Here is a 13,716-nt window from a genome sequence, read left to right on the forward strand (position 1 = left end):
GCAATTATTGAAGGAAACAAGTTTAGTCTTGGCAGCATTGAATGTGACCATTCATTTTTGTCCCCATTCCACTACAGATTGGAGGTCTTTCTCTGGTGTTTTTGCCATTTCCTTTGATATGTGTTCCTTTGTTTTCCCTTCGTGTCTGTTAAAGAGTGTGGTGGATCAGCAAATATACCCATCTCAGAGACAATTTTATCAGGGAGGTCATTTATGAATATTAGGAATAATAAATGTCCAAGGATAGACCTCTTCTAAATATTTCAAATATATACATATGGAAATAGTTTAAGTATTCAAATTTTATCACAAAATTTTGTCATAATGCATCATAAAACAAAGTAGATACCTTCAACTGAATTATGAAAGTGAAACTTCTTTTAAAACACAAGAAATGTTAATAAAAAACTTTCATACATTATTTATGATAAAATTCCATTTATTCATTTTAAGAAATTTTTTATACAAATGTTTAAAATAAGTTATGTTTTTTATAACACAAGAAGTGTTGATAATTTTTTTTAATACATTATTTATGACGAAATTGTGTGATAAAACTTGCGAAAAACAAATATAATATTTAAAAAAACACCATTTATGTAAATGATATAAATTTTCATTAGTTTTTTTTTCCACTTATGTTATAAGTGTTAAAACAAAAACAAAAAATCAAAATTTATTATTTTTAATTGTTTCATGTTAGCACAAAAAATATTAAAGCTATAATACATTTTTTAAAATAAATTATTTCCATATGGTTTCGTATTTCGTTTCATGTTTACTGACTTCTATTCCATATTAAGGTAAACCGAGCCCACTTCCGACGTCTTAACTTTGCGTACTGAATTTTTTGGACATAACCGACTTATAGTTGAGTCTTTTGAGCGTACAGTTAAAGAATTGCCCCCACTTTAACAAACCTTATGCATTGGGGCGGTGGGGGTCTGGATTGCCCCACTATAAACTGACCTCGCATCGTATCCACTCTCATGGGGAGGAGAGACGAGTTAACAAAAGTAACACCCACTCTATAAAGTTGACTTCCTCCCTAAATTAAAAAAATAAAATACACTTTCTCCTCCTTTCATTATAAACCTACCTCCCACCCAATCACTACACTTCACTACACGCTGCTGCCCTCAACTGTCACGTACCTTCTCAAAAAGCGTAGTTATTTACTTCGTTTTACAACTAATCTAAATACCTACGTATGCAATAGGCACTATCTTTCTTTTTCTCTAAAAAAAACTCCTCCTCCTCTTCTTTATTAAACTACACGCCCCCTCCCCTCGATCTGAATTGTGCTTTTAAAATCTACTTTTTTGTTATTTCTTCCAAGTGATAGTTACCGCGCACACACATATAGTTTACACGTTACAAAACCACCTCCTACTCAAGCACTCTCTTCCTTCTCCGCCTTCGTCTCGAAAACCACCTCCTACTCAAGTACAACTCCACTTCCATTTTTATTTATATTTTATTTTTGTTTGCAAAACTTACTTTTTTTTTATAGTACACAACTGCACGTGTTGTTGAATACATTTTACGCGCAGTTATACAAATTATATACCGTACATTTCTTATCTTCTAGTACGCGTTGTTGTTGTACCAGTTCACTGCCACTCATAAACTCTCACACATACACATACACGTGTGACCCTAAACACACACACGTGTAACCCTGATATTGCCATACTGTCATGTGTGGCTCGATTCCCCCTCCCTCCATTTTTGTATCCCCCCCCCGCTTCATTTTTGTATCCCCCTCTCCGCTCCATTTTTGTATTACCCTCCCTCCCCCCATTTTTAATCTTCTAACTATAACTTCTGTAGCCCTCTCCTCTCCCTCTTTCTCTTACTTACATAGACTTTTAATTTCCGATTTACACGTACGCACGTATATCCCCCTCTCCCCGCTCCCTTTCCCGACTACACAATTCCCCTCTGTTCGCTTTTATTCTGCTCCTCCTCCCATCACCCCCCACCCATTCTTAGCTGAACGGGCATTTGCGTATACACATGCGTCAAAATCACTCTCACACGAACACACACACACAAATACACATATAGCCTCCCTCTCCTCCTCCTTCTCCTCCCCTAAACTGTGCTCTCCACCTTCAACTAAAAATAGCCTCCTCCTCAATTACTATCCTCTTCTCCCCCTCCTTCCCCTTTCTCCTAAACTGTGCTTCTCCATCTTCGACTAAAAATAGCCTCCTCCTCAATTACTACATCTACTCTTCCTCCTCTCGCCTAAACAGGGCTTCTCCACCTTCAACTAACCTCCTCCTCCTCCTCCTCAATTACTACCATTCCTCCGCCTTAATTAACCTACCTCCTTCTCCCTCTTTGCTCCATTCCTATGTTATTAACCTACAACACTCTTTTTTTGTTGTTGTTTTTACCCACTCTCGAATTGTCTTACTCACTTAAGAACCCTCTCTCTGTTTCTTTCTTTTAATCCCCCTCCCATTCGTCCGCAACTTTTCTCCTTTCCCTTCTACATTGTCACGTACATCTCGTTGCCCCTCCCCTCCCCCGGCACACGCACGCACTACCGTCCACGCATATTCACGTCTACACAGACCTGAAAACACACGACCACATCTACGCATACACAAACTAGTGAAGAAAGAAAAGAAAATATAAAGAAAGGCCGAAAGCCCGGGTACAATATTCGAAAAAAAAAGGGAGATTTTTTTACAAGTGCTCGTACGGTCGATTGGATGTATACAGTTTTCTGGCGCAATTTCTGATTTATTTTCTTATGGGGACCAATATTTCGTCCCCTTTCTCCTCTTTACCTCTATGGCGTCAGACGTATTCACTTTTGTCACTGTGCTACTTACTGTAGCCCTTTCGAGCGCCGCCGATGGAGGTAAGTTTTTTTTTTTTTTTAATGTCCACCACATAAATGGTGGACCCTCCCCCCTTTCTTGTTCTATGTCTTCTCCGTGCACCCTCACTCCAGGGTCACCCATGCATACCGCAGGATTTACCCACGTTTCACCTCCTGGATCTCTCGTACCCCCATCCAACAAGAAGAACCCTATATATATATACATTTTTTTTAATCACGTTGAAATCTACTATAAAAAAAAAAAAAACGCCCCACACCTTGTATGTAATGTGTTTATATTATTATTATTAACTTTACCTAAATAAGCACTAAGCAGAACATGTGTGCAACTACATACGGTCACATGTGCTGTGTTGGTATATAGCCGTTATTGAAAAACATTGACCTGTTTATTTATGAGGGTTTAGCTTTATTTGCCCAAGTGGAGGGTTTATGAGTGAGAAAAAAATAATTCTAAAATATAGTCTTGTTTACAAGTTGTGTGTATTTATAGGATTTTAGAAATACGTTTCACTTTCCCTTTTTTTTTCGTTTCGATTAATATCTGATTAATTATATATATATATATATATATATATATATATATATATATATATATAATGGAATTTGTATTTATCAAGGTTACGTATTGACGAAAAAAACACATCTTGCCAGAATACAGTGAAAGCAAACCGTTTCATATAATTCGCACTCTACAACTGAAACGAATAATAATAATAATAATAATAATAATAAACGTGGGTTCAATTTAGATAAAATAAAAACGATAGTCATGTTTACAATTTTCTTTTAGTATTTTTTAATCGCTTCATATTAAATAGTAAACAAAATATCAATTTATAAAAATGCGAAGTAATAGATTTCTGAATACCGATTTTTCACGTTTTTATTTTGTTTGTTTGATTTGTTTTTTGTTTTGTTTTTTTGTTTGTTTTTACGAATCAATTTCACTATTAAACCGTTTAAGAAGCTGTTGGTTTATATTTGCTTGTCTTTCCCACACATAAAAAATCAGAAAATTGGTTCTAATGTGTGGAAATTTCAGCCCAGTTAGAAGGGGGGGGGCACTCTGAACTGGAACAAAACATTAACATTGCCTTAGTCTAGAAGGATCTTCGTGTGTTTGTGAATTGTCTTCGTGGAAACTCCTCACAATGCGTGGAAATGTACTACTACCTAAAATATGCAATCCTTTTCAATGCAGTCATTAAAAAAAACGTGTGTGGCCTACAAATCGCCTCAAACGTTCTAGATCCATCCCAAAAGAATAGAAATTATCGTTAGTAAATATTATTTTTTATATTCTTTTCACCACATTTATTATAAAAATGAAATAACACGCAAATATGTCGACCACTGAATAGCTCACATGTGTGTGTGTGTGTATATATATATATATATATATATATATATATATATATATATATGATATCTCTATTAATAAAATCGTGAAAAATCTCGGAGCTATTTTTGGTAACTTTCATATATACACATTAAATTGTTTCTTTTTTTTTCTTTTTTTTTGGTGTTTTTTTTAAATATATTATTAACAAAATATTTATAGGGTATTATTATACAAACACCGTGACAGCGTTAGGGTAGCAGTATCAGAATTTTTGTAGGAATTTTTGACACCCCTAACACGAAACTGCGAATACAATATAAAAATCTCGTAATTTCTCTGTTAAAAGTGGGTTATTTATTTTCTTTATGGATTATACTTCCAAAATAAACTATTACAGTTGTTTTAAAAGTAATAAAAATATTTTTATTTTTTTTTTAAAACAGTAATGAATTTTCCGAACTCAATATTTTTCAATTTTTAAACTCAATATTTTTAAATTTTTAAATTTTAAAAATCTATCAAAATTTTTCTATTGATTCTATTTTTACGATATTTTCAGGGTCAATGTGAAATTTTATGTTCTTTCCAATAAACCGAATATAATATTTTAGACAAACGTTTTTTTTAAATTCACGCCCCTCCATTTTCACGCCCCCCCATTTTCACGCCCCCCCCATTTTGAAATGTCTATTAAAAAGTAAATAATTAATTTATGTTTAATAGGTTTATATATCACAAATTGAAGAGAAAAGGTCAATAAATAATATATTCAAATTTAAAACAAAAAAAAAAAAACAGTTTTTTAGAAATTTACCTGTAAAGTCCGAAGTTTAAAACCTTATTTTATAAGAACACATTTTTTCTTTTTGTCTTTTTTTTTTTTTTTTAATGAAACCTTGGTCCTTGCTCCTTTAATTGAAAAAAAAATTAGGGCTTGAATTACATTTTTCGAGGAGTTATAAGCTTAGAAAGATAGGGGGTCGAATAATTTACGCCTCTCATTTTGAAATGTCTATTAAAAAGTAAATAATTAATTTATGTTTAATAGGTTTATATATCACAAATTGAAGAGAAAAGGTCAATAAATAATATATTCAAATTTAAAACAAAAAAAAAAAACAGTTTTTTAGAAATTTACCTGTAAAGTCCGAAGTTTAAAACCTTTTTAAAAAAAAAAAAACACATTGTTTTGTTTTGTTTTTTTTTTAAATAAAACCTTGGTCCTTACTCCTTTAATTGAAAAAAAAAATTAGGGCTTGAATTACATTTTTCGAGGAGTTATAAGCTTGGAAAGATGGGGTGGAATTATTCACTATTTTCACGAAATTTCTGACACTGCTAGCGTTAGGGTTAGGGTTAATTCGCTGTCACGGTGTTTGTATAATAATACCATTTATAGAAATTTAAAAAAAAATAAACGAAAACGATTTAAGATCTTATTAAAATATGTAAACAGCGCATTGTCTAGTAGCAAAATCTAATGTCTATTCTGATGCTACACATTTTTTGTTTTCAGTTAATAAAAAATGAATCTTTCAAGACTGGGGCAATTTATTTTTGTCCTCTTTTTAGGCGTTGGATATTACTCGCATTAAAAACCGACCTTGTATTTAACTCTACCTTTGTGAGGGGACAAGGAACTAGGGACTATATTTTGGATTATTGCTTCTTATGCAGAGAAGGTACCGTGCTAAAATAATAATATTATTTAGAAAGTTTCTAAATTAGAAATCCATTCTTAACATAGGGAGGGGACTGTTTTGTAACTATTTTGTACTTTCACCTAAGAATTTAATAAACAAAAAATATAGTAAAACTTGAATTTAACTTGGAAATACTATATAAACAAAAATAGCACATCCCGCATAAGCACCGATTTTTTTTTTTTTCTCAGCCTTTCATCCGGCCAACACCAGGTGAATAATAAAGCTAGTTGGTAATCCAGAAGGCTTGCACGTTTTCAAATTAAAATGTACGGAACACGGCGGCTAAAATAATTGCACTATTACAAAAGAAAATAGGTTACCCTAATTTTCGAGTCATGTTTTTTATCTCATTACAATTCAGTTATCATAAGCCCCACAGATATGTCTCTTTAATGCGTACAATGTACACGTTTGCATATTATTTACTGGTTTATCTACCCAACTTCCACTGTGGTCAAGGTTAGATATGAGGTCAGTTTATAATTGGGAATATATCTCCCTCCCCCACATAAACACAAAAATTAGGAGAGGAAAATATTTTGCTGTATTCGGACCCATTGACATTCTCCGATTGGGGGCGACAATAAACCAATTAAAAATCCACCATTCTTGAATGAAGACGAGGTAATGCCTGGGAGGGATGACTGAACAGAACCCTAATTGTGATGTGGGCTTGAGAAAGGTCCCTGCGCTAGATTCTTTCTCGTCGTTTTCACATGTCCAGGTTTTTTTTTAAAGATCTCCATAAGTTATTTGCAAAGGAAGAAGCAACCTGCACATTGCTAGATTTTTTTACCACGCGTCTTTTTTCAATTTTCTTTTCTCTTTAAACACTTAACTGCTTTTTTAAAAGAAAACAAAAAACGTTATCTCAACTTGTCGATTAAATTCACATTTGTCATCAAAATAAGACCACGACTTTCGATCTCATAAATCTCCATCACCATGTGTGTTAGCAATTACATTTATTTTAATCGTTTATTTAATTGAATTATTGAATTCATTTGTAAAAAAATATAAACAATGTGTTGCTATATATGCTATTGCTATACAATGACACATGTTTTTTTTGTTTTGTTTTTTACTGAATTTAGCCATAGTCACATTTTATTATCTTAACATGACAACTTTTTTTTTTTAATTTAGCTATGGCCATATTTTTTTATTTATATATTTAGCCATGACCACATAATTTTATTTATATATTTAACAAAGGCTACATACTCTTTTATTTATATATTTAGCCAAGGCCACATACTTTATTTACATATCTAACCGTGGCCACATATTTTTATTTACATATCTAACCGTGGCCACATATTTTTATTGATATATCTAACCGTGGCCACATATTTTTATTTACATATCTAACCGTGGCCACATATTTTTATTTATATATCTAACCGTGGCCACATATTTTTATTTATATATCTAACCGTGGCCACATATTTTTATTTATATATCTAACCGTGGCCACATATTTTTATTTACATATCTAACCGTGGCCACATATTTTTATTTATATATCTAACCGTGGCCACATATTTTTATTTATATATCTAACCGTGGCCACATATTTTTATTGATATATCTAACCGTGGCCACATATTTTTATTGATATATCTAACCGTGGCCACATATTTTTATTGATATATCTAACCGTGGCCACATATTTTTATTGATATATCTAACCGTGGCCACATATTTTTATTGATATATCTAACCGTGGCCACATATTTTTATTGATATATCTAACCGTGGCCACATATTTTTATTGATATATCTAACCGTGGCCACATATTTTTATTGATATATCTAACCGTGGCCACATATTTTTATTGATATATCTAACCGTGGCCACATATTTTTATTGATATATCTAACCGTGGCCACATTTTTTTATTTATATATTTAACCGTGGCCACATTTTTTTATTTATATATTTAGCCGTGGCCACATTTTTTTTATTTATATATTTAGCCATGGCCACATTTTTTTTATTTATATATTTAGCCATGACCACATTTTTTAATTTATATATTTAGCCATGACCACATTTTTATTTATATGGCCACATTTTTTTATTTATATATTTAGCCATGGCCACATTTTTTAATTTATATATTTAGCCATGGCCACATTTTTTTTATTTATATATTTAGCCATGGCCACATTTTTTTATTTATATATTTAGCCATGGCCACATTTTTTTATTTATATATTTAGCCATGACCACATTTTTTATTTATATATTTAGCCATGACCACATTTTTTTTATTTATATATTTAGCCATGGCCACATTTTTTTTTATTTATATATTTAGCCATGGCCACATTTTTTTTTTATTTATATATTTAGCCATGGCCACATTTTTTATTTATATATTTAGCCATATGACCACATAATCGCATTAGACCACGTTTTATTCTTTTTCTATGATCGCATTTCTTTTAAATTTTATATATGGCGCCTTTATATCTTTTCCGAATCTTTTAATTGTCTCTGTTTTAGCCATGGCTACATTATTTCGTTAAATTTCATTGAAAAAGCAAAAGCTCATAACTAAACTTCCTCAATTTGCGTTGATAACAATCCCAGTCTCGACCAATTATATATGTTAAATCATTTCAGTAAATCTCATGTGCTTTTGTCAAACATTTCATCATTGTCATGCTGTTTTAAAAGTTTTCATTTTGCGTCGTCCCTACAAAAAAAAAAGTGATTAAAAACCCGTGCATTCATTAACGCAATTTAACAGTAAACAATCCTACTCTAAAAATAAATATCCCATAGTTTTTGTCATTTTTATGTTAATTATCCATAATTATGAAAACTTTCGTTTACATGTGCAACGGCAACGCACATTGCATTATACAATCAGTGATTGTATAATGCAATGTGCGTTGCCGTTTGCACATGATTGTAACAATCACACATTGACGAAACCCAACGTAACTAGATGTGATTCTCTTCTTGGCCTTCTTTCGAGCTAAGATCATATTGTGGTATCTGTTTGATCGGGAGTAGAACATCTTTCAGACTGAGGTAACTTTGATTTACAGTGTGCCCCTTGGTTTTGACATTTTTGTCACTATAAAGCTTTAATCATGAAAGATCCGTTGTGTTATATGTTTAAGCCTTAACGATGGATCAAGATCATTAAAAAAAAAAAAAAAGCTACCGGGTTTGTATTACGATACACATAGATTCGAAAAAGTTGTCAAAAAATAAATATATAACAAATAAATGTTATCAAAGGCAAGATAAGTTACTTTTCTACTAAACTAGATATAATTTTCGTGTTTTTATTTAATGTAACATGTTTATTCAGCTCGAAAAGCATAGTTTTTACCGATGTATTGGAAAATTCAAAATGGCGCCCGACTCTCTCAACACAGTAAGCTCGGGAAAAGGTGTTATAAATAATAAACTAGACAAAATACTGTTAGAAATTCGCTCCATATATGTTACCGTGGCATAAGTTGACATATATTCGGTGTTCTTTTAATAGTATTTTGTCTAGTTTATTATTTATAACACCTTTTCCCAAACTTACCGTGTTAAAGAGAGAGTGGGGCGCCATATTGAATTTTCCAATACATCGGTAAATTGCATGTTTTTCTAGCTGAATAAACATGTTACATTGAATAAAAACACAAAGAATATATCCAGTTTGGTAGAAAAGTAACTTATCTTGCCTTTGATAACATTTATTTGTTATATATTTGTTTTTTTACAACTTTTTCGAATCTATGTGTACAGTAATACAAACCCAAAATTTTACCGTATCGACATTCCCCGATTGGGGCGTTTCAGACGACCGACAATAAACCAATTAAAAATCCACCATTCTCGAATGAGGAAGAGGTAATGTCTGGGAGGGATAACTGAACAGAACCCTAATTGCGATGGGGGCCTGAGAAGGGCCCCCCCCCCCCTCTGGCCTAGATTCTTTTTCGTCATTTTCACATATCCAGATTTTTTTTTTTTTTTTTTTTTTCAAGATCTCCATGAGTTGTTATTTGTAAAAGCTCTTATTTTTAAACTTAGCGACCTTGTATTATAACTTTGCTCTCATGGAGTGAGGATGGAAGGTGATTAGAGATCCTATAAATTAAATCCTACCCCCACCCATAAGGATTATATTGGTTTTGTTTAAATATTATGTGAGTAAACGTTTTTATGTCGATTCTACGTTGTAGGCTTATATCGTTCCATTTTTATTAGTGCTTTTATAGTTCTTGTTTTATTTTACTTCAGACGAAGTTCTCAGAAATCAAGGGAGCCACTACCTAGAGCTAACACTTGGGCTCCATATGAGATACATAGATATTCGAATGTTCCATTTAAGTTCTTTATCTCTCAAACACTGAGTTAGTAAAGAAATTGAGAACATAATTTTCCTTTCCCCAATTAACCATTTTTATATGTTGTATATCTTTCGTTTTGGTCTTGCTGGATTCCAGGACAAGAATTCATCTAGTCTGGTGGATGGAGTATCCTTGTGCTTCATGTTTTTACTTGAGATAACATCACTTAAAGAAGGTGCACCTACACCATTGCTTGTAAAATCTGATGTTGGTTAGCCATAGTGAAGAGATCTTATTTGGGCTGTGAATACTATGTGGTTTTGAATATTTGGTCAGGATTTACTGGTAGGGAAAGTATCCTCATGCCAGGTTGTCCTGACAAACCACTGTACAGAGAGACTTTAGACATTCGAATTCTTTCTTATAGTATGTGTGTGTGTTTGTTGCAAAACAAACAAGAGCCCCCCCCCCCTCCACAATGGGTGCTTATAAAAAGAGGAAACAGATGGGTTTTTTTTTTTTGTTTTTTTTTTTAATTCAAAACAATATCATTTACTAAATTGGTAGGTCAAAAATAGTAATATATCCAAAAATTACGAAAATTCCTAGACGCCATTACCATGTAATTTAAAATATACTTTTTAAGTTATGATCCCTTTTTTTTTTTTTTTTTTTTTACATGGTAGTCACCACTTATCAAGGCCTGGAAGCCACTCTGGGATAAGGGTTATTGCGTATACGGTAATCAATGGGATAATATCGTAGTCATCGTTAGTAATGGAGATCTGATAAAGTGTCTTGCTTAAGAGGGCGGTTTATCAGGAATTTGTTTATGTTGGACTTGAAGACATCCAAGCTGTAGTCAGGTGGGAAACAGGCAAACGGAAGAGAGTTCCACAACCGTGCACTTCTAAGAAAGAACCTTTGTTCATGGAATGTACGTTTTGATTTAGACACAGATAAAGAGTGGGGAAAATTATTAACAGTGGTTTACGCTAGACGAGTGTTTATCATGAAAGATTGACGAGGGGGGGACCAGAGATTGGAGCTCAGGCGAGCACTTGCCATGGAAGTAACGATAAAGCAAATATAGGCTCGCAACGTCTCTTCTGTGAGAGAGAGGTTGCAGGGAAGAGAAAAGGGTATCCCCCACTAAGACACAGTCTATTTTGTACTCTGTCAAGACAAGATAGGCTGTTTTTAGCAGCTCCTGCCCAGATGTGGCAGCAGTATTCCATCCTTGGACGTACTTGGCTTTTATATAGATAGAGAATTGCATCAGCAGTGAGATATCTTCTGGACCGGTAAAGGATCCCACCATTTTTCCAGCAACCTTGGCAACAGACTTGATGTACGTGTTGCATTTCAGATCAGGAGTAAAGGTCAATCCCAAAAGCTTGTCAAAACATGAAGCCTCCCCAAAACAAGAGCCATCCATTTCAATTGATGCCAGATGGGGATCAGTGTTGATGATGTAAAGATAGGAGCTTGGTTTTAGATGCATTAAAAGTAACCAGCCACCTCTTCCCCCACTATACCATGCGCTCAAGATCAGAGGAGAGAGAATCAGAGAGAACAGAGTCATTTACGGCCTTTGATGTGTTGCCATAGATGGTCGTGTCATCAGCATAGATGTCAACGAATGATTTAAGTATGTGTTTTGGATCATTGATGGAGATCAGAAAGCGAGTTGGACCCAGGATGGACCCCTGAAGGACTCCAGCATTAATACTGTGGGCCTCTGATTTCTGCCCATCAACCACTACTCTTATGAGCCTATCAGAGAGAAATGATTTGATGATTGAGAAAACATTTCCAGTTATACCGTAGCTGGAAATCTTGTGAAGTAAGTTTTTGTGCCATACTTTATCATTTCGACATCAAATTTAATCTAAGTAAATTGGGGTGAAATAGGCCAATTTTTGGTATCTTCCTCAAAACTGCATGCCTAATAGGGATATGCTCTGGGTAGCCAATTTGTTCCCAGCATTCAGTCAAATACAGATAATGCAGGTTTCCTATAATACTAAAATATACCAAGTTTTATGGAGTACTTTATCTATCTTGAAAAAAAAAAAAAAAAAAAAAGACTGCCGGGTTGAATTAGGGTCACCTATATTAAAGAGTTTAAAAATCACTGTAAAAGGAAAAAAAAACAAAAAAACAATCCTTTTTCATTAACACGTGTGTATATTAGATGAAATTATTTTACTTTCGCATATATTGTTTTTATCCCATTGCAAAAATTTAGACCCCAGGGTCGGAAAGTGGGATTGAAAAGTCAGCGCCCGAGGAGGGGGCACCCTGACCTGCAAAAAGGTATCAGGGCAGCCCCGTCAGCCTTCTCAGTAAGGACGCGTCAGGCGATTAGCAATAAACAAACCCATTCTCAAAGAAAGAAGGCAAGGTCTGGGAGGGTGGACCTTCTAGAACTGCACAGAACTAAAAACCCTGCAAAATCAACAGGGGCTGGATCATTAGGTGAATGGTCTAATTTTTGCTGATTGGGTGGGATGCAAGATAAAAAATCTATAGCCGATATTTGTTTATAATAAAAGTTCTGTTAATATCCGTATCACTTGACACACATACTCAACACATATACCACATGTCAACCAAATCGTATGAAGTCACAAATGCGAAACAAACACAAAATATATTAATACAATAAGTCACACCTGGTATAGCCCAAAACAATGAAAAATCTGTATTGGTAGAGATTTTATTAAGGGGTGAAAATTGTGCAGATTTGAATCCCATAATTAATGTATACCCATTAACCCTGATCCTCGAGTGGCCTCCGGGCCTTGATAAGTGGTGACTCCTTTGTAAAAAAAAAAAAAAAAATGTTTGCACCTTGTCTGCGATTGTTTACAGTGGATTTACTTCCGTTTTCTGCTAACCGTTCTGCTTCACAACAAGTGCCCTGGAAAAGTCCCTTCTGTAAATTTTTACTTGGTTTTCACCTTAATATTTTCTTTTAAAATTACAACTTTTATAGTTTTTCGAGTATGCTGAAAACGAATATCGCATTTGTTTTCCGAATATTGTGAGAAATTCTAAAATTATAAGCAAGCTCCTCATTGGCTGATTTGGCCACCCACTCAATCAAATTGGTCAATGTTTTAACCGCCAGCAACGAGCTTAGAAGGCCTTTGAATCCCTTTTCTCTTTTTTAGGCAGTTCCAGTAAAACAGCCGAACCAGAAGGATGGAACGTGACTCTTTCTGGATATGGGGCGTCGTCATTTTAAAGAAAACTTAATGTGGAAACCAACCGTCCCTTTTGATTAACGTTTACCAATTTTAAAATAAGCAAAAAAACTTAGCTGTTTTTTTGTTTTTTTTAAGAAATCAAAAGGGGCTTTTTCGGGACATTCAACATGGAAGCAGAACGGTTCACACGAGACGGAAGTAAATTCTTTATAAACAAGGCAATTCTCTATCTATAGAAGAAGCAGGTACGTCCCAGGATGGAGTACTGTTGCCACATTT

At 33.8% G+C, this 13,716-nt stretch overlaps 1 protein-coding gene across 3 annotated transcripts in view; it reads left to right on the plus strand.

Moving 5' to 3' along the window:
- Positions 1 to 1,474: 1,474 nt before the first annotated feature.
- Positions 1,475 to 13,716, plus strand: part of LOC145280124 (protogenin B-like) — a 336,035-nt gene continuing 323,793 nt past the window's right edge. For all 3 annotated transcript variants that reach the window (XM_080131880.1, XM_080131882.1, XM_080131881.1), the window contains exon 1: positions 1,475 to 2,878. In XM_080131880.1, coding sequence (XP_079988006.1) covers positions 2,809 to 2,878 — 70 coding nt within the window. In that variant the 5' untranslated portion in view covers positions 1,475 to 2,808. The remainder of the gene's footprint in view (positions 2,879 to 13,716) is intronic.

Source organism: Euprymna scolopes, chromosome 7 (assembly GCF_053919585.1).
Source record: "Euprymna scolopes isolate OS-2025 chromosome 7, ASM5391958v1, whole genome shotgun sequence".
Classification (NCBI taxonomy): domain Eukaryota; kingdom Metazoa; phylum Mollusca; class Cephalopoda; order Sepiida; family Sepiolidae; genus Euprymna; species Euprymna scolopes.